Consider the following 23199-nt stretch of genomic DNA (forward strand, 5'->3'; position numbering starts at 1 on the left):
TACACTATACTGTAATGTACTGTGCTGTGCTATACTATACAACACTGAGCCCTGTAAACATACATCAACACTAGAGTCTTGTACTACATTTAGCTCAGTCTTGGTTACCTTTCCCCCATCCTCCTGGGACACAGGACTGGACCACTCCTTTCCTGCTCTTCTTCTCCTTCTCTCTTGGAGGAGAAGGTCAGAGGGGAGGGATCCCTGGCTTATTCGTCCAATGGGTTTTGAGGAGGCGAGGAGAGAGGACGCAAGGAGTATGAAACTGAGATTCTCTCAATATCTCTTGTGAAGGAGACTATTAACTGATAGGTTAGTTTTCTGTGAACTAGACTGGAGGAAGCTGCTGGGAAAATACCCTTTAGAATGTCTCGGCCTTCGATCCTTATCACCATGCACCCCTTCCCTCCCCTGTACAACCCTGGCTCAAAAACACAACGCCCTTCCCTCCCTTGTCCAACCCTGGCCCCTACATACCTCCTTCCTGAGTTTGGACATTAGAGGTCAAAGGTCAGCCCAGATGGAAATGGAGGAGGATATTTGTTAGCGTAAGGAACAGGTCTTTCTATGTGAGCCAGCCAAGGTAGGCTGTAGAGAAGGGGAGTGGCTGCCCCATTTCTTTTAGAATGCAAATGTATAAACGTGTGTGTACCACAGGAGGCTGGTGGCAGCTTAATTGGGGAGGACGGCTCATAGTAACGGCTGGAATTGGTATCAAACCCATGGTTTTCATGTGTTTGATACCATTCCATTTACTCCATCCCAGCCATTATGAGCCGTCCTATCACCCACTCTCAAGTGTGTATTTGACTTGTGTAATAGCCAGGTTCATGATTTGAGCAGTTAGGAAACAGTCCTGTGTTAGACTTGATGTGTGTGTTCCCAGGGGGGGGCGGTCAAGCCAGACACCATCTCTCCCTCTGACTCACCAACCTCCATCTAACAATATTATATAAACCAGAGCTTAATATAACTCCACAGCTCACATAGGTGACTGTCTTCTGAGTGTGGGTTGATGATGAAAGATATTAACTCATGCTTGTGTGTGTTGCTGCTCTGTATGTAGGAGAGACTACACATGCAAACTTCACTGCTTGGATTTCAAGCATTCATTGTAGGCGGCTTACAGAATTACTTACAACTATAACACACACTAGTTAAAGTCAACAGGAGGACAGTAGTTTGCGTGAGGTGACTACAGCTTCGCCCAGCAGGAGACATTTCTGCAACTTCAATTCTCAGGCTGGTAGGCCGTCATTGTAAATAAGAATGTTCTTAACTGATTTGCCCAGTTAAATAAATAAAAATTAACACTAAGGCATGTTTAGTATGTAGTAATGTCTCCATCTGGTGGCATCAGCAGGAAGAGCATGTGAGTCAACATCAGTGGCTAATATTTGCTCGAACGGTCCATCTTTCTGCAGCTAACCAAAACCAACCAAATATAATACTTTCCACAAACATATAAACAGAGTTGGAGTATAAAGTTTTTATTCCATTTTAAGATGCAAGTATAATATGAAACATGTTAGAGAATAAATATGTACAATACAACTTTAATAAAGACAGAGAAGCAGGTAGAAGGCCAACCCATCACATAAGAACTCAACTACTGGAAAAGAACCAAAGGGAGAAGCCATAACACACCTTAGTGTGGGAAAGGAGATGAATGATTGTCAACCAAAAGCAGTAAATCAAATGTAACATCAACCAAACACGTGTGAACACACAAATCATAATATAAAACTATACCTGCTTAAAAATAAATAAAAACCTGCTTCCATCATTCATTCTGACTGGCGATCAGTGCAAAGTTGATATAATGGCTGACTACTAACACGTGTCGGCTGTTAAAGAGATGGTGGTGCAGAACTCGCTGACATCGCCATTCCATGGGCTGGTATGACATCACCACTCCATGGGCTGGTATGACATCACCACTCCATGGGCTGGGCTGGTATGACATCACCACTCCATGGGCTGGTATGACATCACCACTCCATGGGCTGGTATGACATCACCACTCCATGGGCTGGTATGACATCGCCATTCCATGGGCTGGTATGACATCACCACTCCATGGGCTGGTATGACATCACCACTCCATGGGCTGGTATGACATCACCACTCCATGGGCTGGTATGACATCGCCACTCCATGGGCTGGTATGACATCGCCATTCCATGGGCTGGTATGACATCACCACTCCATGGGCTGGTATGACATCGCCACTCCATGGGCTGGTATGACATCGCCACTCCATGGGCTGGTATGACATCGCCACTCCATGGGCTGGTATGACATCGCCATTCCATGGGCTGGTATGACATCGCCACTCCATGGGCTGGTATGACATCGCCATTCCATGGGCTGGTATGACATCACCACTCCATGGGCTGGTATGACATCGCCACTCCATGGGCTGGTATGACATCGCCACTCCATGGGCTGGTATGACATCGCCATTCCATGGGCTGGTATGACATCACCACTCCATGGGCTGGTATGACATCACCACTCCATGGGCTGGTATGACATCGCCACTCCATGGGCTGGTATGACATCGCCACTCCATGGGCTGGTATGACATCGCCACTCCATGGGCTGGTATGACATCGCCATTCCATGGGCTGGTATGACATCACCACTCCATGGGCTGGTATGACATCACCACTCCATGGGCTGGTATGACATCACCACTCCATATACTGGTATGACGTCGCCATTCCATGGGCTGGTATGACATCGCCACTCCATGGGCTGGTATGACATCGCCACTCCATGGGCTGGTATGACATCGCCACTCCATGGGCTGGTATGACATCACCACTCCATGGGCTGGTATGACATCGCCACTCCATGGGCTGGTATGACATCGCCACTCCATGGGCTGGTATGACATCGCCACTCCATGGGCTGGTATGACATCGCCACTCCATGGGCTGGTATGACATCACCACTCCATGGGCTGGTATGACATCGCCACTCCATGGGCTGGTATGACATCACCACTCCATGGGCTGGTATGACATCGCCACTCCATGGGCTGGTATGACATCGCCACTCCATGGGCTGGTATGACATCGCCACTCCATGGGCTGGTATGACATCGCCACTCCATGGGCTGGTATGACATCGCCATTCCATGGGCTGGTATGACATCGCCACTCCATGGGCTGGTATGACATCGCCATTCCATGGGCTGGTATGACATCACCACTCCATGGGCTGGTATGACATCGCCACTCCATGGGCTGGTATGACATCGCCACTCCATGGGCTGGTATGACATCGCCACTCCATGGGCTGGTATGACATCGCCATTCCATGGGCTGGTATGACATCACCACTCCATGGGCTGGTATGACATCACCACTCCATGGGCTGGTATGACATCACCACTCCATATACTGGTATGACGTCGCCATTCCATGGGCTGGTATGACATCACCACTCCATGGGCTGGTATGACATCACCACTCCATATACTGGTATGACATCGCCACTCCATGGGCTGGTATGACATCGCCACTCCATGGGCTGGTATGACATCGCCACTCCATGGGCTGGTATGGCATCGCCATTCCATGGGCTGGTATGACATCACCACTCCATGGGCTGGTATGACATCACCACTCCATGGGCTGGTATGACATCACCACTCCATGGGCTGGTATGACATCACCACTCCATGGGCTGGTATGACATCACCACTCCATGGGCTGGTATGACATCACCACTCCATGGGCTGGTATGACATCGCCACTCCATGGGCTGGTATGACATCGCCATTCCATGGGCTGGTATGACATCGCCACTCCATGGGCTGGTATGACATCGCCACTCCATGGGCTGGTATGACATCACCACTCCATGGGCTGGTATGACATCACCACTCCATGGGCTGGTATGACAACGGTTCAGAAAACGGAGAAGGATTGATCATGGATCCAACCCAATACTGATGTTGCTATTTTGTGGCATAATTATAATTTCATAAAATGTATTATGTTACTTGTGGTTTCACTATTTTACAAGAGACTTGATTCTAGCGATGATAAATAAAAACAAACGTAGACTTCACAGTAGTATCATTTGTTTTTGTTGAATACATCGGCAGACACAGAACAAGAAACATGGCTTCCTTCAGGAAAATTATTGTTATTGGAGCCAGTTGCAAAATCAAATCAGCCAATTGACCCTCGACCTCTCCGTTGATCAGCACACTGATACATGTACTGTAACCCAAAGTGACTTTCAACAATCAGGGCCTTTATTACATCATCGCCAATAGAAAGAGAAATGTTAAACATTTTTTTACAATCAGTGTTCCATTCACAAACTGTAACCACAGTCACCACCTATCAGCCAATCACAATCTCAATAAAAATGTATGTGAATATGTATTCTCAGAGGCAACTTAGCTTTACCTCTGTAATATAGAAGTTTAACTACTCTCCTGAAATCAGACAACTTCCTAAAAATCAAATTAAAATAACTGTCACATCACCACTCTAACATCCATTAAATCATTTAAAAAAGACCCATTCTGTGTACTGAGGAAAGCCTACAGATGGATAGAGCATTCTGTGTACTGAGGAAAGCCTACAGATGGATAGAGCATTCTGTGTACTGAGGAAAGCCTACAGATGGATAGAGCATTCTGTGTACTGAGGAAAACCTACAGATGGATAGAGCATTCTGTGTACTGAGGAAAACCTACAGATGGATAGAGCATTCTGTGTACTGAGGAAAACCTACAGATGGATAGAGCATTCTGTGTACTGAGGAAAACCTACAGACGGATAGAGCATTCTGTGTACTGAGGAAAACCTACAGATGGATAGAGCATTCTGTGTACTGAGGAAAGCCTACAGATGGAGAGAGCAGTCATCCAAAAACTCTACAACTCAACTCGATCAACATCAACTCAATAGCCTATCACCAACATCAACTCAACACGATAGCCTATCACCAATATCAACTCGATAGCCTATCACCAATATCAACTCGATAGCCTATCACCAATATCAACTCGATAGCCTATCACCAATATCAACTCGATAGCCTATCACCAATATCAACTCGATAGCCTATCACCAATATCAACTCGATAGCCTATCACCAATATCAACTCGATAGCCTATCACCAATATCAACTCGATAGCCTATCACCAATATCAACTCGATAGCCTATCACCAATATCAACTCAATAGCCTATCCCCAACATCAACTCAATAGCCTATCCCCAACATCAACTCAACACGATAGCCTATCACCAATATCAACTCGATAGCCTATCACCAATATCAACTCGATAGCCTATCACCAATATCAACTCGATAGCCTATCACCAATATCAGCTCGATAGCCTATCACCAATATCAGCTCGATAGCCTATCACCAATATCAGCTCGATAGCCTATCACCAATATCAGCTCGATAGCCTATCACCAATATCAGCTCGATAGCCTATCACCAATATCAGCTCGATAGCCTATCACCAATATCAGCTCGATAGCCTATCACCAATATCAGCTCGATAGCCTATCACCAATATCAACTCGATAGCCTATCACCAATATCAACTCGATAGCCTATCACCAATATCAACTCGATAGCCTATCACCAACATCAGCTCGATAGCCTATCACCAACATCAACTCGATAGCCTATCACCAACATCAACTCGATAGCCTATCACCAACATCAACTCGATAACCTATCACCAATATCAGCTCGATAGCCTATCACCAATATCAGCTCGATAGCTTATCACCAATATCAACTCAACTCGATAGCTTATCACCAATATCAACTCAACTCGATAGACTATCACCAATATCAACTCAATAGCTTATCATCAACATCAACTCAACTCGATAGCCTATCACCAACATCAACTCAACTCGATAGCCTATCACCAATATCAGCTTGATAGCCTATCACCAACATCAACTCAACTCGATAGCCTATCACCAACATCAACTCAACTCGATAGCCTATCACCAATATCAACTCAATAGCTTATCACCAATATCAACTCAACTCGATAGCCTATCACCAATATCAGCTCAACTCGATAGCCTATCACCAATATCAGCTCAACTCGATAGCCTATCACCAATATCAGCTCAACTCGATAGCCTATCACCAATATCAGCTCAACTCGATAGCCTATCACCAATATCAACTCGATAGCCTATCACCAATATCAACTCGATAGCCTATCACCAATATCAACTCAACTCGATAGCCTATCACCAATATCAACTCAACTCGATAGCCTATCACCAATATCAACTCAACTCGATAGCCTATCACCAATATCAACTCAACTCGATAGCCTATCACCAATATCAGCTCGATAGCCTATCACCAACATCAACTCGATAGCCTATCACCAACATCAACTCGATAGCCTATCACCAACATCAACTCAACTCGATAGCCTATCACCAATATCAGCTCGATAGCCTATCACCAACATCAACTCAACTCGATAGCCTATCACCAACATCAACTCAACTCGATAGCCTATCACCAACATCAACTCAACTCGATAGCCTATCACCAATATCAACTCGATAGCTTATCACCAATATCAACTCGATAGCCTATCACCAATATCAGCTCAACTCGATAGCCTATCACCAATATCAACTCGATAGCCTATCACCAATATCAACTCGATAGCCTATCACCAATATCAACTCGATAGCCTATCACCAATATCAACTCGATAGCCTATCACCAATATCAACTCGATAGCCTATCACCAATATCAACTCGATAGCCTATCACCAATATCAGCTCGATAGCCTATCACCAATATCAACTCGATAGCCTATCACCAACATCAACTCAACTCGATAGCCTATCACCAACATCAACTCAACTCGATAGCCTATCACCAACATCAACTCAACTCGATAGCCTATCACCAACATCAACTCAACTCGATAGCCTATCACCAACATCAACTCAACTCGATAGCCTATCACCAACATCAACTCAACTCGATAGCCTATCACCAACATCAACTCGATAGCCTATCACCAACATCAACTCGATAGCCTATCACCAACATCAACTCGATAGCCTATCACCAACATCAACTCGATAGCCTATCACCAACATCAACTCGATAGCCTATCACCAACATCAACTCGATAGCCTATCACCAACATCAACTCGATAGCCTATCACCAACATCAACTCGATAGCCTATCACCAACATCAACTCGATAGCCTATCACCAACATCAACTCGATAGCCTATCACCAACATCAACTCGATAGCCTATCACCAACATCAACTCGATAGCCTATCACCAACATCAACTCGATAGCCTATCACCAACATCAACTCGATAGCCTATCACCAATATCAGCTCGATAGCCTATCACCAATATCAGCTCGATAGCTTATCACCAATATCAACTCAACTCGATAGCCTATCACCAATATCAGCTCAACTCGATAGCTTATCACCAATATCAACTCAACTCGATAGCCTATCACCAATATCAGCTCGATAGCCTATCACCAATATCAACTCAATAGCTTATCACCAACATCAACTCAACTCGATAGCCTATCACCAACATCAACTCAACAGCCTATCACCAATCAGCTCGATAGCCTATCACCAACATCAACTCAACTCGATAGCCTATCACCAATATCAACTCAATAGCTTATCACCAACATCAACTCAACTCAATAGCTTACCACCAACATCAACTCAACTCGATAGCCTATCACCAATATCAGCTCGATAGCCTATCACCAACATCAACTCAACAGCCTATCACCAACATCAACTCAACTCGATAGCCTATCACCAACATCAACTCAATAGCCTATCACCAATATCAGCTCGATAGGTTAACACCAATATCAACTCGATAGCCTATCACCAATATCAACTCGATAGCCTATCACCAACATCAACTCAACAGCCTATCACCAACATCAACTCAACTCGACAGCCTATCACCAACATCAACTCAACTCGATAGCCTATCACCAACATCAACTCAACTCGATAGCCTATCACCAACATCAACTCGATAGCCTATCACCAACATCAACTCAACAGCCTATCACCAACATCAACTCAACTCGACAGCCTATCACCAACATCAACTCAACTCGATAGCCTATCACCAACATCAACTCAACTCGATAGCCTATCACCAACATCAACTCAACTCGATAGCCTATCACCAACATCAACTCAACTCGATAGCCTATCACCAACATCAACTCGATAGCCTATCACCAATATCAGCTCGATAGCCTATCACCAACATCAACTCAACTCGATAGCCTATCACCAATATCAACTCGATAGCCTATCACCAATATCAACTCGATAGCCTATCACCAACATCAACTCGATAGCCTATCACCAACATCAACTCGATAGCCTATCACCAACATCAACTCGATAGCCTATCACCAACATCAACTCGATAGCCTATCACCAACATCAACTCGATAGCCTATCACCAATATCAACTCGATAGCCTATCACCAACATCAACTCGATAGCCTATCACCAATATCAACTCGATAGCCTATCACCAACATCAACTCGATAGCCTATCACCAACATCAATTCAACGGCCTATCATCATCTTCATCAACTCAATGACCTATCATCATCATCAACTCAACGGCCTATCATCATCATCAACTCAACGGCCTATCATCATCATCAACTCAACGGCCTATCATCATCAACTCAACGGCCTATCATCACCAACTCAACGGCCTATCATCACCAACTCAACGGCCTATCATCATCATCCACTCAACGGCCTATCATCATCATCCACTCAACGGCCTATCATCATCATCAACTCAACGGCCTATCATCATCATCCACTCAACGGCCTATCATCCACTCAACGGCCTATCATCATCATCATCAACTCAACGGCCTATCATCATCATCATCAACTCAACGGCCTATCATCATCCACTCAACGGCCTATCACCATCCACTCAACGGCCTATCACCATCAACTCAACGGCCTATCACCATCAACTCAACGGCCTATCACCATCCACTCAACGGCCTATCACCATCCACTCAACGGCCTATCACCATCAACTCAACGGCCTATCACCATCAACTCAACGGCCTATCACCATCCACTCAACGGCCTATCACCATCCACTCAACGGCCTATCACCATCCACTCAACGGCCTATCACCATCCACTCAACGGCCTATCACCATCCACTCAACGGCCTATCACCATCAACTCAACGGCCTATCATCATCATCCACTCAACGGCCTATCATCCACTCAACGGCCTATCATCCACTCAACGGCCTATCATCCACTCAACGGCCTATCATCCACTCAACGGCCTATCATCCACTCAACGGCCTATCATCATCATCAACTCAACGGCCTATCACCATCCACTCAACGGCCTATCACCATCCACTCAACGGCCTATCACCATCCACTCAACGGCCTATCACCATCCACTCAACGGCCTATCACCATCCACTCAACGGCCTATCACCATCCACTCAACGGCCTATCACCATCAACTCAACGGCCTATCACCATCAACTCAACGGCCTATCACCATCCACTCAACGGCCTATCACCATCCACTCAACGGCCTATCACCATCCACTCAACGGCCTATCATCATCATCAACTCAACGGCCTATCATCATCATCAACTCAACGGCCTATCATCATCATCAACTCGACACCCTATCATCATCATCAACTCGACACCCTATCATCATCATCAACTCGACACCCTATCATCATCATCAACTCGACACCCTATCATCATCATCTCGACACCCTATCAACATCATCTCGACACCCTATCATCATCATCTCGACACCCTATCATCATCATCTCGACACCCTATCAACATCATCTCGACACCCTATCATCATCATCAACTCGACACCCTATCATCATCATCAACTCAACGCCCTATCATCATCATCATCTCGACACCCTATCAACATCATCTCGACACCCTATCATCATCATCAACTCGACACCCTATCATCATCATCATCTCGACACCCTATCATCATCATCTCGACACCCTATCATCATCATCATCTCGACACCCTATCAACATCATCTCGACACCCTATCATCATCAACTCGACACCCTATCAACATCAACTCGACACCCTATCATCATCATCTCGACACCCTATCATCATCAACTCGACACCCTATCATCATCATCTCGACACCCTATCATCATCATCTCGACACCCTATCATCATCATCTCGACACCCTATCATCATCATCTCGACACCCTATCATCATCATCTCGACACCCTATCATCATCATCTCGACACCCTATCATCATCACACCCTCGACATCCCTATCATCATCATCATCTCGACACCCTATCATCATCAACTCGACACCCTATCAACATCATCTCGACACCCTATCAACATCATCTCGACACCCTATCAACATCATCTCGACACCCTATCAACATCATCTCGACACCCTATCAACATCATCTCGACACCCTATCAACATCATCTCGACACCCTATCAACATCATCTCGATACCCTATCAACATCATCTCGATACCCTATCAACATCATCTCGACACCCTATCAACATCATCTCGACACCCTATCAACATCATCTCGATACCCTATCAACATCATCTCGATACCCTATCAACATCAACTCGATACCCTATCAACATCAACTCGATACCCTATCAACATCAACTCGATACCCTATCAAAATCCCACAAAAGAAAGCATAACGCCTCATCACATCCTTAAATAAAAAGAGTAGAATAAGTTCAGCAGGCAGTTGCAAATGAACGAGTGTCAATGAATGAACAATCCTTCTGAGATGTTTCCTTCGTCCTCATGCCGACCGACTCCTCTATGTCTCTCTATGGGTAGAAGTCGTTTGATGGTCCATCCACATCAGCCCTCTGTACACTAGGAGCTGTTGATGAGGCAAGACGAGGCAGGAGTATTACAGCCTTGGGCCATCACTGGAAGGGATCGGTCTGAGTTTGGGTGGGGGCACTGGGGCAAATTGGTGCCTGTGAGTAAGTAGGATGGGGATTTCCAGGGGTCCTGGGGTAGCAGGTAGCTACTGTAGATCCAAGGGCCTGGCGGTTTCAGGAAACAGGATGGGGGATCAAAAGAAGATCTGCTTGGCATCTGACGGGTTCTGCTCCATGGGACAGTAGGGACATTTCAGTCTGAGGAGAGGAGATAGAGGAGAGAGAGAGAGAGTTAGACACACACAGGCAGGTGACTTTAACCACAGAGTTACACAGGTCTGGCACTGCCAATGGTTGAATGCACTCCTGTCTGTCGGTCAGCCTGGATCAAACTTACTTTCCAGCGTTGGTGAGTTTGTTGAGGGCGTCTCTGGAGATGACGTGTCCACAGATGAGCTTCATGGGAGGGTTGCTCTCTGACGTCTGCTGTCGGAGGATGGGGCAGGCGAACACAGAGTGGTACCAGCACTTCTTCCCCAGGTCTATCTCAATCTGGAGGGAGGGGAGACAGGACCACTCCATTACCCTTCTATGACAACCTTCATTAATAATCCATTTTAAAATGGTTATAGTATTATAGATATTACAAATAATTATGAATTACAATTCTTGCTGTTAAAACACTGAGAAATCGTTGCCCAGAGAAAGTCATGAGAGAAAAGCAGAGAGTTTAGAGAGGGAGACTTACAGGCAGCTCGTCCTTGTGTGTCCAGACTCCACTACACTGTCTCTGTTCAATCACCTGTTTGATGTTCATCAGGACGGGCAGGGCCATGCAGCCTGACGCAAAACTGACATTCAACACAGAGAGACAGACGTGGAGATCACAGATACATACTGCAGTCAGAAACAAAGACAAGCATTGTAAAATAATCTTACTATCAGCGTCATACTCCTGGCCGTGCGAGTTGAATACAACAGGTGTAGGTAGACCTTACAGTGAAATGCTGAATACAACAAGTGTAGACCTTACAGTGAAATGCTGAATACAACAAGTGTAGACCTTACAGTGAAATGCTGAATACAACAAGTGTAGACCTTACAGTGAAATGCTGAATACAACAAGTGTAGACCTTACAGTGAAATGCTTACTTACAAGCCCTGAACCAACAATGCAGTTTTAAGAAAACTAACTAATAATTAAAGAGCAGCAGTAAAGTAACAAGCAAGGCTATATACAGGGTGTTACGGTACAGAGTCAATGTGGAGGCTATATACAGGGTGTTACGGTACAGAGTCAATGTGGAGGCTATATACAGGGTGTTACGGTACAGAGTCAATGTGGAGGCTATATACAGGGTGTTACGGTACAGAGTCAATGTGGAGGCTATATACAGGGTGTTACGGTACAGGGTCAATGTGGAGGCTATATACATGGTGTTACGGTACAGAGTCAATGTGGAGGCTATATACAGGGTGTTACGGTACAGAGTCAATGTGGAGGCTATATACAGGGTGTTACGGTACAGAGTCAATGTGGAGGCTATATACAGGGTGTTACGGTACAGAGTCAATGTGGAGGCTATATACAGGGGACACCGGTTAGTTGAGGTAATATGTACATGTAGGTAGAGTTAAAGTGACTATGCATAGATTATAAACAGAGTAGCACCACCGTAAAAGAGGGTTCTGGGTAGCCCTTTGATTAGCTGTTAAGGAGCCTCTTGGACCTAGACTGTGTAGGGTCTGTGTCTTTGTGTGTGTGTGTCTAACCTGACACTGAGAGGTGACTCTACCGATAGCCCCAGCAGCGCGCAGGCGTCCCTGGTGAAGCTGTTACAGATCTCAGCCCATTGGTTGGTCTCTAACAGAGAGCGGTAGGGAGAGTTCTCTATGCCGTGCCGCAGGTACACCAGACTACCCATGAGGATCTGGATGTCTGGGGGGAGAGGAGACACTTATTAATGATGTCTGGGGGGAGAGGAGACACTGTTAATATGGATGTCTGGGTGGAGAGGAGACACTGTTAATATAGATGTCTGGGGGAGAGGAGACCCTGTTAATATAGATGTCTGGGGGGAGAGGAGACCCTGTTAATATAGATGTCTGGGGGAGAGGAGACCCTGTTAATATAGATGTCTGGGGGAGAGGAGACCCTGTTAATATGGATGTCTGGGGGAGAGGAGACCCTGTTAATATGGATGTCTGGGGGAGAGGAGACACTGTTAATATAGATGTCTGGGGGGAGAGGAGACCCTGTTAATATAGATGTCTGGGGGGAGAGGAGACCCTGTTAATATAGATGTCTGGGGGAGAGGAGACACTGTTAATATAGATGTCTGGGGGAGAGGAGACCCTGTTAATATAGATGTCTGGGGGAGAGGAGACCCTGTTAATATAGATGTCTGGGGGAGAGGAGACACTGTTAATATAGATGTCTGGGTGGAGAGGAGACACTGTTAATATAGATGTCTGGGTGGAGAGGAGACCCTGTTAATATAGATGTCTGGGGGGAGAGGAGACTCTGTTAATATAGATGTCTGGGGGAGAGGAGACACTGTTAATATGGATGTCTGGGGGAGAGGAGACCCTTAATATAGATGTCTGGGGGAGAGGAGACACTGTTAATATGGATGTCTGGGGAGAGGAGACACTTAATATGGATGTCTGGGGGGAGAGGAGACCCTGTTAATATAGATGTCTGGGTGGAGAGGAGACACTTAATATAGATGTCTGGGGGGAGAGGAGACCCTGTTAATATAGATGTCTGGGGGGAGAGGAGACCCTGTTAATATAGATGTCTGGGGGAGAGGAGACACTGTTAATATAGATGTCTGGGGGAGAGGAGACACTGTTAATATAGATGTCTGGGGGGAGAGGAGACCCTGTTAATATAGATGTCTGGGGGGAGAGGAGACACTGTTAATATAGATGTCTGGGGGAGAGGAGACACTGTTAATATAGATGTCTGGGGGAGAGGAGACACTGTTAATATAGATGTCTGGGGGAGAGGAGACACTGTTAATATGGATGTCTGGGGGAGAGGAGACACTGTTAATATAGATGTCTGGGGGAGAGGAGACACTGTTAATATAGATGTCTGGGGGAGAGGAGACACTGTTAATATAGATGTCTGGGGGAGAGGAGACACTGTTAATATAGATGTCTGGGGGAGAGGAGACACTGTTAATATAGATGTCTGGGGGAGAGGAGACACTGTTAATATAGATGTCTGGGGGAGAGGAGACCCTGTTAATATGGATGTCTGGGGGAGAGGAGACACTGTTAATATAGATGTCTGGGGGAGAGGAGACACTGTTAATATAGATGTCTGGGGGAGAGGAGACACTGTTAATATAGATGTCTGGGGAGAGGAGACTGTTAATATAGATGTCTGGGGGAGAGGAGACACTGTTAATATAGATGTCTGGGGGGAGAGGAGACACTGTTAATATAGATGTCTGGGGAGAGGAGACACTGTTAATATAGATGTCTGGGGAGAGGAGACACTGTTAATATAGATGTCTGGGGAGAGGAGACACTGTTAATATAGATGTCTGGGGGAGAGGAGACACTGTTAATATAGATGTCTGGGGGAGAGGAGACACTGTTAATATAGATGTCTGGGGGGAGAGGAGACACTGTTAATATAGATGTCTGGGGGAGAGGAGACCCTGTTAATATAGATGTCTGGGGGGAGAGGAGACCCTGTTAATATAGATGTCTGGGGGAGAGGAGACACTGTTAATATGGATGTCTGGGGGGAGAGGAGACACTGTTAATATAGATGTCTGGGGGAGAAGAGACCCTGTTAATATGGATGTCTGGGGGGAGAGGAGACACTTAATATAGATGTCTGGGGGAGAAGAGACACTGTTATTATAGATGTCTGGGGGGAGAGGAGACACTGTCAATATGGATGTCTGGGGGGGAGAGGAGACACTGTTAATATGGATGTCTGGGGGAGGGACACTGTTAATATGGATGTCTGGGGGAGAAGAGACACTGTTATTATAGATGTCTGGGGGGAGAGGAGACACTGTCAATATGGATGTCTGGGGGAGAGGAGACACTGTTAATATGGATGTCTCGGGGAGAGGAAACACTGTTAACCTCTCTGGGGTAGGGGGCAGTGTTTTCACATCCGGATGAAAAGCATGCCCAAATTAAACTGCCTGCTACTCCGGCCCATAAGTTAGGATATGCATATAATTAGTAGATTTGGATAGAAAACACTATAAAAAGTTTCCAACTGTTAAAACAATGTCTAAGTATAACAGAACTGATATGGCAGGCGAAAACCCGAGGATAATCCAACCAGGAAGTACTATTATTTTGAATGGCTGTTTTTCTATTGAAAGCCTATCCACCATATAAAGACTTAGGACCCAGTTCAGAAGCTCTGTGGCTTCCTCAACATGTGGCCAGTCTTTGGGCATTGTTTCAGGCCTTTACTCTGAAAAATGAGGGAGATACAGCACTTTCAATGAGAGGACAGTGGACATTTCCAGACATGAACCAAGCGCGTGATCGGGAGCGCGCCTTTCTTGTTTCTCCTTTTCTATTGAAGAAGCTTTTGTCCGGTTGAAATATTATTAATTATTTATGACAAAAACAACCGGAGGATTGATTTTAAACATCGTTTGACATGTTTCTACGAACTTTTATTGTACTTTTTAAAAACTTTTCGTCTGGACTTAGTGCCCGCGCCTTGTGCATTCGGATTACTGGACTAAACGTGCAAACAAAAATGATGTGGTCATAAAGATGGACATTGTCGAACAAAACAAACATTTATTGTCTAACATGGAGACCTGGGAGTGCCACCCGATGAAGATCAAAAGGTAAGTGATTAATTTTAATGATATTTCTGACTTTTGTGAAACCTCTCTTTCGAGAGGTGTCTGTATGGCTTTCTGTGTCTAGGAGCTGACCTAACATAATCGCAAAGTGTGCTTTCGCCATAAAGCCTTTTTGAAAACTGACACAGCAGTTGCATTAAGGAGAAGTTTCTTTATTTGTGTGTTTAACACTTGTATCTTTCATCAATGTTTATGATGAGTATATCTGTTATTTGATGTGGCTCTCTGCACTTTCACCAGATGTGTATTTGAGACAATGCATTTCTGAACATAACACACCAATTTCAAATGAGGCTATTGGACATACATATGAACTTTATCGAACAAAACACACATTTATTGTGTAACATGAAGTCCTGTGAGTGCCACCTGATGAAGATCAAAGGTTAGTAATTTATTTAATCGCTATTTCTGACTTTTGTGAGCCCTCTCCTTGGCTGGAAAATGGCTGTATGGTTTTCTGTGACTAGGCGCTGACCTAACAATCGTTTGGTGTGCTTTCGCCGTAAAGGTCTGCCATGAGAGGTGACTGTATAGTTCCCTTAAGGAAAAGCACCTTTAGTAAATCCACTTTCTCTGTGAGAGCTTCCCATGTCTGGAATACACTGCAATCAGACACACATAACTGTACCACATATCACACTTTCACAAAATGCATGAAGACATGGCTAAAGGTCAATCAGAGACAGGGGTCATGAAGGATGTCTGAGAGGAGACGGGGGTCATGAAGGATGTCTGAGAGGAGACGGGGGTCATGAAGGATGTCTGAGAGGAGACGGGGGTCATGAAGGATGTCTGAGAGGAGACGGGGGTCATGAAGGATGTCTGAGAGGAGACGGGGGTCATGAAGGATGTCTGAGAGGAGACGGGGGTCATGAAGGATGTCTGAGAGGAGACGGGGGTCATGAAGGATGTCTGAGAGGAGACGGGGGTCATGAAGGATGTCTGAGAGGAGACGGGGTCATGAAGGATGTCTGAGAGGAGACGGGGTCATGAAGGATGTCTGAGAGGAGACGGGGTCATGAAGGATGTCTGAGAGGAGACGGGGTCATGAAGGATGTCTGAGAGGAGACGGGGTCATGAAGGATGTCTGAGAGGAGACGGGGTCATGAAGGATGTCTGAGAGGAGACGGGGGTCATGAAGGATGTCTGAGAGGAGACGGGGGTCATGAAGGATGTCTGAGAGGAGACGGGGGTCATGAAGGATGTCTGAGAGGAGACGGGGGTCATGAAGGATGTCTGAGAGGAGACGGGGGTCATGAAGGATGTCTGAGAGGAGACGGGGGTCATGAAGTAGGGAGGAAGGAAGGTGTCCATTGACGGACAATTGGAACAGATCATTAGTCAGTTAGCTGGTAAGAGAAAGAAGCTATGAAGTCCTGTGAAAGAAAGCTATTGCAATGGAACATAATTAGCAACAGAAAACAACAATTAGTTTCTTATTGGATGATTAAGATGTCTTCTTATTGGACAGTTCCTCCCCGTTTCAGTTTTTTTTTTCCTTATGGTGCCTAATGAACATGATCCCTGTCAAAAAGCTCTTCAAAACCACCAGGAACCCCCAGCCAGGGAGTCTGACCCTACCCCTCCTCAAAACCACCAGGAACCCCCAGCCAGGGAGTCTGTCCCCACCCCTCCTCAAAACCACCAGGAACCCCCAGCCAGGGAGTCTGACCCCACCCCTCCTCAAAACCACCAGGAACCCCCAGCCAGGGAATCTGTCCTCACCCCTCCTCAAAACCACCAGGAACCCCCAGCCAGGGAGTCTGACCCTACCCCTCCTCAAAACCACCAGGAACACCCAGCCAGGGAATCTGTCCCCACCCCTCCTCAAAACCACCAGGAACCCCCAGCCAGGGAGTCTGACCCCACCCCTCCTCAAAACCACCAGGAACCCCCAGCCAGGGAGTCTGACCCCACCCCTCCTCAAAACCACCAGGAACCCCCAGCCAGGGAGTCTGACCCCACCCCTCCTCAAAACCACCAGGAACCCCCAGCCAGGGAGTCTGACCCTACCCCTCCTCAAAACCACCAGGAACACCCAGCCAGGGAGTCTGTCCCCACCCCTCCTCAAAACCACCAGGAACCCCCAGCCAGGGAGTCTGACCCTACCCCTCCTCAAAACCACCAGGAACACCCAGCCAGGGAATCTGTCCCCACCCCTCCTCAAAACCACCAGGAACCCCCAGCCAGGGAGTCTGACCCCACCCCTCCTCAAAACCACCAGGAACCCCCAGCCAGGGAGTCTGTCCCCACCCCTCCTCAAAACCACCAGGAACCCCCAGCCAGGGAGTCTGTCCCCACCCCTCCTCAAAACCACCAGGAACCCCCAGCCAGGGAGTCTGTCCCTACCTCTCTGGTGCGGTGAGGTGAAGGAATGTTAGTGCCTCCATTCAGACCATCATATCTGCCCTCTACATTTCTATCTGTTCCACACTGACCAGAACAACAGCCCAGGCTGTCTGTGTCCCCTACCTCTCTGGTGCTGTGAGGCGAAGGGCTGGAAGTGCCTGGCGTACTGTAGCGCCTCCAGCTGGTTGGTGATGCCTCCGTTTAACAGGCTGATGAAGTAGAGGCGGTGCAGCTTGAACTCCAGGGTACTGTTCAGGTCCAGCAGGCGCTGCCGGTTTGTTACTGCCCACCTGGAGCCAGGGAGAGGGAGGATTGTAATCATTAGTGCACAACGCAGCAAACAGTTGCAAATTGAAAACCATTTATATTGGACAAATTCAGGTAGTTCCCTCTCCGTTTCCTTGTTTCGGTCCTAGTGAATAGACCCCAAGATTAGGCTCAATTCAATTGACCTTCAACCCTGGCATTGACCCAACCCTGACCGGGTGTCTACAAGTCTTTCAGATCTCAATTGTATTCTAAAGTTAATCAGTTACTGAATGGATCAAAATTATCAAAGAGGGGTTTGATTCACATTCAACTCAACAGAGAGGAGGTACAGTACACACTTGTGCTGGTCTGAGGTCAGTATAACAGAGAGGAGGTACAGGACATACTCTAGTGCTGGTCTGAGGTCAGTATATAACAGAGACGAAGTACAGTACATACTCTAGTGCTGGTCTGAGGTCAGTATATAACAGAGAGGAGGTACAGTACATACTCTAGTGCTGGTCTGAGGTCAGTATATAACAGAGAGGAGGTACAGTACATACTCTAGTGCTGGTCTGAGGTCAGTATATAACAGAGAGGAGGTACAGTACATACTCTAGTGCTGGTCTGAGGTCAGTATATAACAGAGAGGAGGTACAGTACATACTCTAGTGCTGGTCTGAGATCAGTATATAACAGAGAGGAGGTACAGTACATACTCTAGTGCTGGTCTGAGGTCAGTATATAACAGAGAGGAGGTACAGTACATACTCTAGTGCTGGTCTGAGGTCAGTATATAACAGAGAGGAGGTACAGTACATACTCTAGTGCTGGTCTGAGGTCAGTATATAACAGAGAGGAGGTACAGTACATACTCTAGTGCTGGTCTGAAGTCAGTATATAACAGAGAGGAGGTACAGTACATACTCTAGTGCTGGTCTGAGGTCAGTATATAACAGAGAGGAGGTACAGTACATACTCTAGTGCTGGTCTGAGGTCCTGCATCCTCAAGGCCTCCAGGATCCTGTTGAGTTCCAAGAACGGCTGCTTCATGCTCATGTCAATCACTACTCCAGACTCCTGGGAGACACACACACGGTAGGGAGTTATAATACATATGAAACACACCCAAGATTCTCAATTCTGGTTCTGGGGACCAACAGGGTGAGCAGGCTTTTGTTTCATCTCAGCTGTTTACCTGACATAGGTCCTCTGCCACGCTCAGCATGCCTTGTCTGTACAAGTGTTCCACAATGGTCTCACTCAGGTACTTCTGTCTCTCAGGTGAGTCCCACACGGTCTCTGCCACCACTGCACTCACCTCTGCATCAAAGTTCTACAGAAACACAGCCAGGAAACAACCAAAGGATAAGTAGAAATACATTTCTCCCTTGTGTGCTTAAATTTATAATACGGTCTTGAACCACAAGGAAGTTGCGTCATCTCTTTTCTAAATTGTAAAGATACTATAGTGAAAGCATTTACTGGGAAACTCTCACCCTGTCGATAGCTTTGCCCACTTTGGAGACACTGCCGTGGATGTCCTTGTGTCTGGAGGCCAGCAGCTGTACTGTTTCTTTAATGTTCTTACAACACTGGGCCATGGTCTGAGACAGCACCGTCAGATCTGCATCTCGTACCCCTGAAGGAGAGGTATTTAGAGAGGCGGGACAATCAGGTTTCTGCATTGTGATGCATTGACATTACACAACATTCTATGGCAGCCATGTTAGTGCCATTTCAAATATAATGACATATGTCTATGGTGAGCACCCTATCACAATCGCATGGGAATATTCAAACAATGTTATGTAACTGAATGTCTAGAATTAGAACGATATTCAAAAGTTGACCCAACTCTGTAAATACATGCCTCTGCCCTGAAGGAGAAACCAATCATGGTTAAAACAAGTCCTAATGTTAAAAGGTTAAAGTCGTTCTGCTGAAAGTTACATAAAGAGACGTATGAATCACTTCTGTGCCTGAACACTCATGAGTCACGGCACGCAACCAGAGCAAAACAATGTTTTATTTCTCTAGTGGCAAATTGTTTAAAGAAATGCATTGCATATTGTTCCGTGCTTTAGTTATAGTCGTGCATCAAATTCCTCAAATATGGGGCCTTTAACCGTGTGTGCAGGTATCGATCATTCTTTCATTTAGTACCATACAGCTGCAAGGTACCGGATGACTGGAGTGGACACTACTTCTAAACTACAGCGTGGAGCTGGCATGGCCTTACCGAATGTAACCAGCTGTCCCCGTAGCTCACAGACGCTGCGTAGTAGTTCGTCCAGACGTTCCTCTGACTGGTGTCCGTACATGACGAACCTATGGAGCACCTTCTCCAGCTCCCGCTCCACACACGCACACTGCTCCATACCTAGACTGGGACTCTACCGCATTCACTACCACCTGGGAGAGACAACACACATAACCAAGGGAACTAGGCCTAGGTCAGCCGTTTTCAAACCTCTCCCCAGGGACCCCCAGACATTTCACCATTTTGTTGTAGCCCTGAAGTAGCTCATTTGATTAATCTAGTCAAGAGCCTGAAGTAGCTAATTTGATTAATCTAGTCAAGGGCCTGAAGTAGCTCATTTGATTAATCTAGTCAAGGGCCTGAAGTAGCTCATTTGATTAATCTAGTCAAGGGCCTGAAGTAGCTCATCTGATTCACCTAGTCAAGGGCCTGAAGTACCTCATCTGATTCACCTAGTCAAGGGCCTGAAGTAGCTCATCTGATTCACCTAGTCAAGGGCCTGAAGTAGCTCACCTGATTAATCTAGTCAAGGGCCTGAAGTAGCTCATTTGATTAATCTAGTCAAGGGCCTGAAGTAGCTCATCTGATTCACCTAGTCAAGGGCCTGAAGTACCTCATCTGATTCACCTAGTCAAGGGCCTGAAGTAGCTCATCTGATTCACCTAGTCAAGGGCCTGAAGTAGCTCACCTGATTCACCTAGTCAATGGCTTGATGATTAGTTGAATCAGGTGTGCTAGCTATAGAAAATATAAAATACCTGGAACGGCTGGGGGTCCCCAGGGAGAGGTTTGAGAACCACTGAACAAGGTCACAAACAATAGTTCAGCATTTTGCAAGTATCCCATGACCCCTACAGTTTTGATTCGCTACTAGTACTGGCATAACTGGTGAACAAAATACTTTATTAGTTGAATCAGATTTGCTAGAGCCTAAAGTATGCAGTGGCACAGAAATTATTGACAGGCAGCAGAAAATATGAAAGAACTAATCTATTCTAGATCAACAAGTGGATATCACTGTTGTTAGGCCTAAATGTCTTGGTCTCATTGACACATCAGGCATCCCTTGTATACATTTGAAAAACATCGCTCTGCAACTTTCCCCTTCTCGTTTTAATTGTATACATCTGACAAATAAAACATTTACTAATGTAGCTACACCATGCAAAAAAAGTATACTTTTGGAACCGGTTTACTCGCTGAAGCTAATTAGGCCCTGTCTATAGCCTTCGACCAATGACATTCGACTGCAACACAGGGTTAGCACGGTAGGCTAACTAGGCAAATCGTTTGCTGACACCGAGTTAAGACAAGTAGCTATCGAAATACTAAGAATCTAGCCAGCTGTGTTCTTGATACTTACTAAAAACTCACAACAAAGCTCTGGTAGCAGCTATGTTAGCAAATATCAAGTTAGCTAAGCTAACTAGCCATATCCACAACAACATTATCAAGCCAGCTAGCGTAGCTATATAGCTACTGGTAGCTAGACGTTATCTAGCTGCATAAGAAGTCGTATCAAACACCACTTGGTTACAATGTCGAGTATCATGCCTCTGTCAAACCTAATGGCAGGTAAGAAATGTTGGTGAGTAGCTAGTTGTTATTCTGTCCTTTCGCATACACTTCAAGTTGTCGCATAACGTAAACCTAGCAATGGACCGAAGCTGTTGACTCGGCAATAATGGTGTATTTTAATCGATTGCATAGTTAGAAAGACAGTCAGATTATCCTAATATTTGTTGCAATTCTCAACTATATCAACAACATGTCATAAAACATAAAATGAGTTAGAAGGGCAACATAAAGCGTCAAAATAAACACCACTTGCCTGTCGTAACAGCGATTCTCCACCAGTCGTGCTTTGTTATGCGGAACTTCCTTCCGGTGTCGCATATCTCAGATTTTCATAATAAAAGTACAGTAGTTACATTGACCGTAAAGGTAAGGTTCTTAGACTTGATTCAATGTTTAATGTTTACATAGTTCCTCATCCTCTGGTACATAATTATGTATCCGTATAAAACAAGTAAAATGTAGCATTTGATTCCAATGTTAAATTGTCTCACATAGCCTACAAGTTCATTGCGAACCCCAGGTGGCGCTGTATGGACGGTTATGAATGGAGATCTATGGCCAGCTTGCATAGCGATGGTGCAGACAGGTGTGTGGCTTGGAGCTGGCCAGGGGATTTCCCACCTGTGATGTAACTATCTGGTCGTGACCCCAGACAGGCATTGATGTAAAACACACACACACACACACACACACACACACACACACACACACACACACATTTACATTTAAGTCATTTAGCAGACGCTCTTATCCAGAGCGACTTACAAATTGGTGCATTCACCTTATGACATCCAGTGGAACGGCCACTTTACAATAGTGCATCTAAATCTTTTAAGGGGGGAGAAGGATTACTTTATCCTAGACCATAACAACATTAGACCATAACAACATTAGACC

The 23199-nt window shown here is 45.8% G+C and overlaps 2 protein-coding genes across 51 annotated transcripts; one reads left to right on the top strand and one right to left on the bottom strand.

The window, feature by feature from the left end:
- Positions 1-1474: 1474 nt before the first annotated feature.
- LOC118377045 (E3 ubiquitin-protein transferase RMND5B-like) lies at positions 1475-22597 on the bottom strand. Of its 50 annotated transcripts, none has more exons than XM_052487890.1 (14): positions 22556-22597; positions 20704-20876; positions 19961-20103; positions 19660-19797; positions 19441-19541; positions 18336-18502; positions 12772-12937; positions 11747-11849; positions 11396-11550; positions 8068-11256; positions 5724-8012; positions 4834-5193; positions 4720-4795; positions 1475-4567 (listed from the first exon to the last, which is right to left on the bottom strand). In XM_052487890.1, the coding sequence occupies exons 2-10, from the start codon at positions 20840-20842 to the stop codon at positions 11193-11195; spliced, it is 1176 nt and encodes a 391-aa protein (XP_052343850.1). In that variant the 5' UTR covers positions 20843-20876; positions 22556-22597; the 3' UTR covers positions 1475-4567; positions 4720-4795; positions 4834-5193; positions 5724-8012; positions 8068-11192. The 50 variants fall into 50 exon arrangements, with proteins under 50 accessions (XP_052343850.1, XP_052343847.1, XP_052343846.1 ...); XM_052487887.1 differs by having other exon boundaries at positions 1475-4605; XM_052487886.1 differs by having other exon boundaries at positions 1475-5193; positions 8068-8915; positions 9661-11256.
- LOC127913759 (enamelin-like) lies at positions 8660-11137 on the top strand. The gene is made up of 3 exons (XM_052486992.1): positions 8660-9340; positions 9373-9607; positions 11124-11137. The coding sequence occupies exons 1-3, from the start codon at positions 8660-8662 to the stop codon at positions 11135-11137; spliced, it is 930 nt and encodes a 309-aa protein (XP_052342952.1).
- Positions 22598-23199: the final 602 nt, after the last annotated feature.

This window comes from Oncorhynchus keta, chromosome 30 (assembly GCF_023373465.1).
Source record: "Oncorhynchus keta strain PuntledgeMale-10-30-2019 chromosome 30, Oket_V2, whole genome shotgun sequence".
NCBI lineage: Eukaryota > Metazoa > Chordata > Actinopteri > Salmoniformes > Salmonidae > Oncorhynchus > Oncorhynchus keta.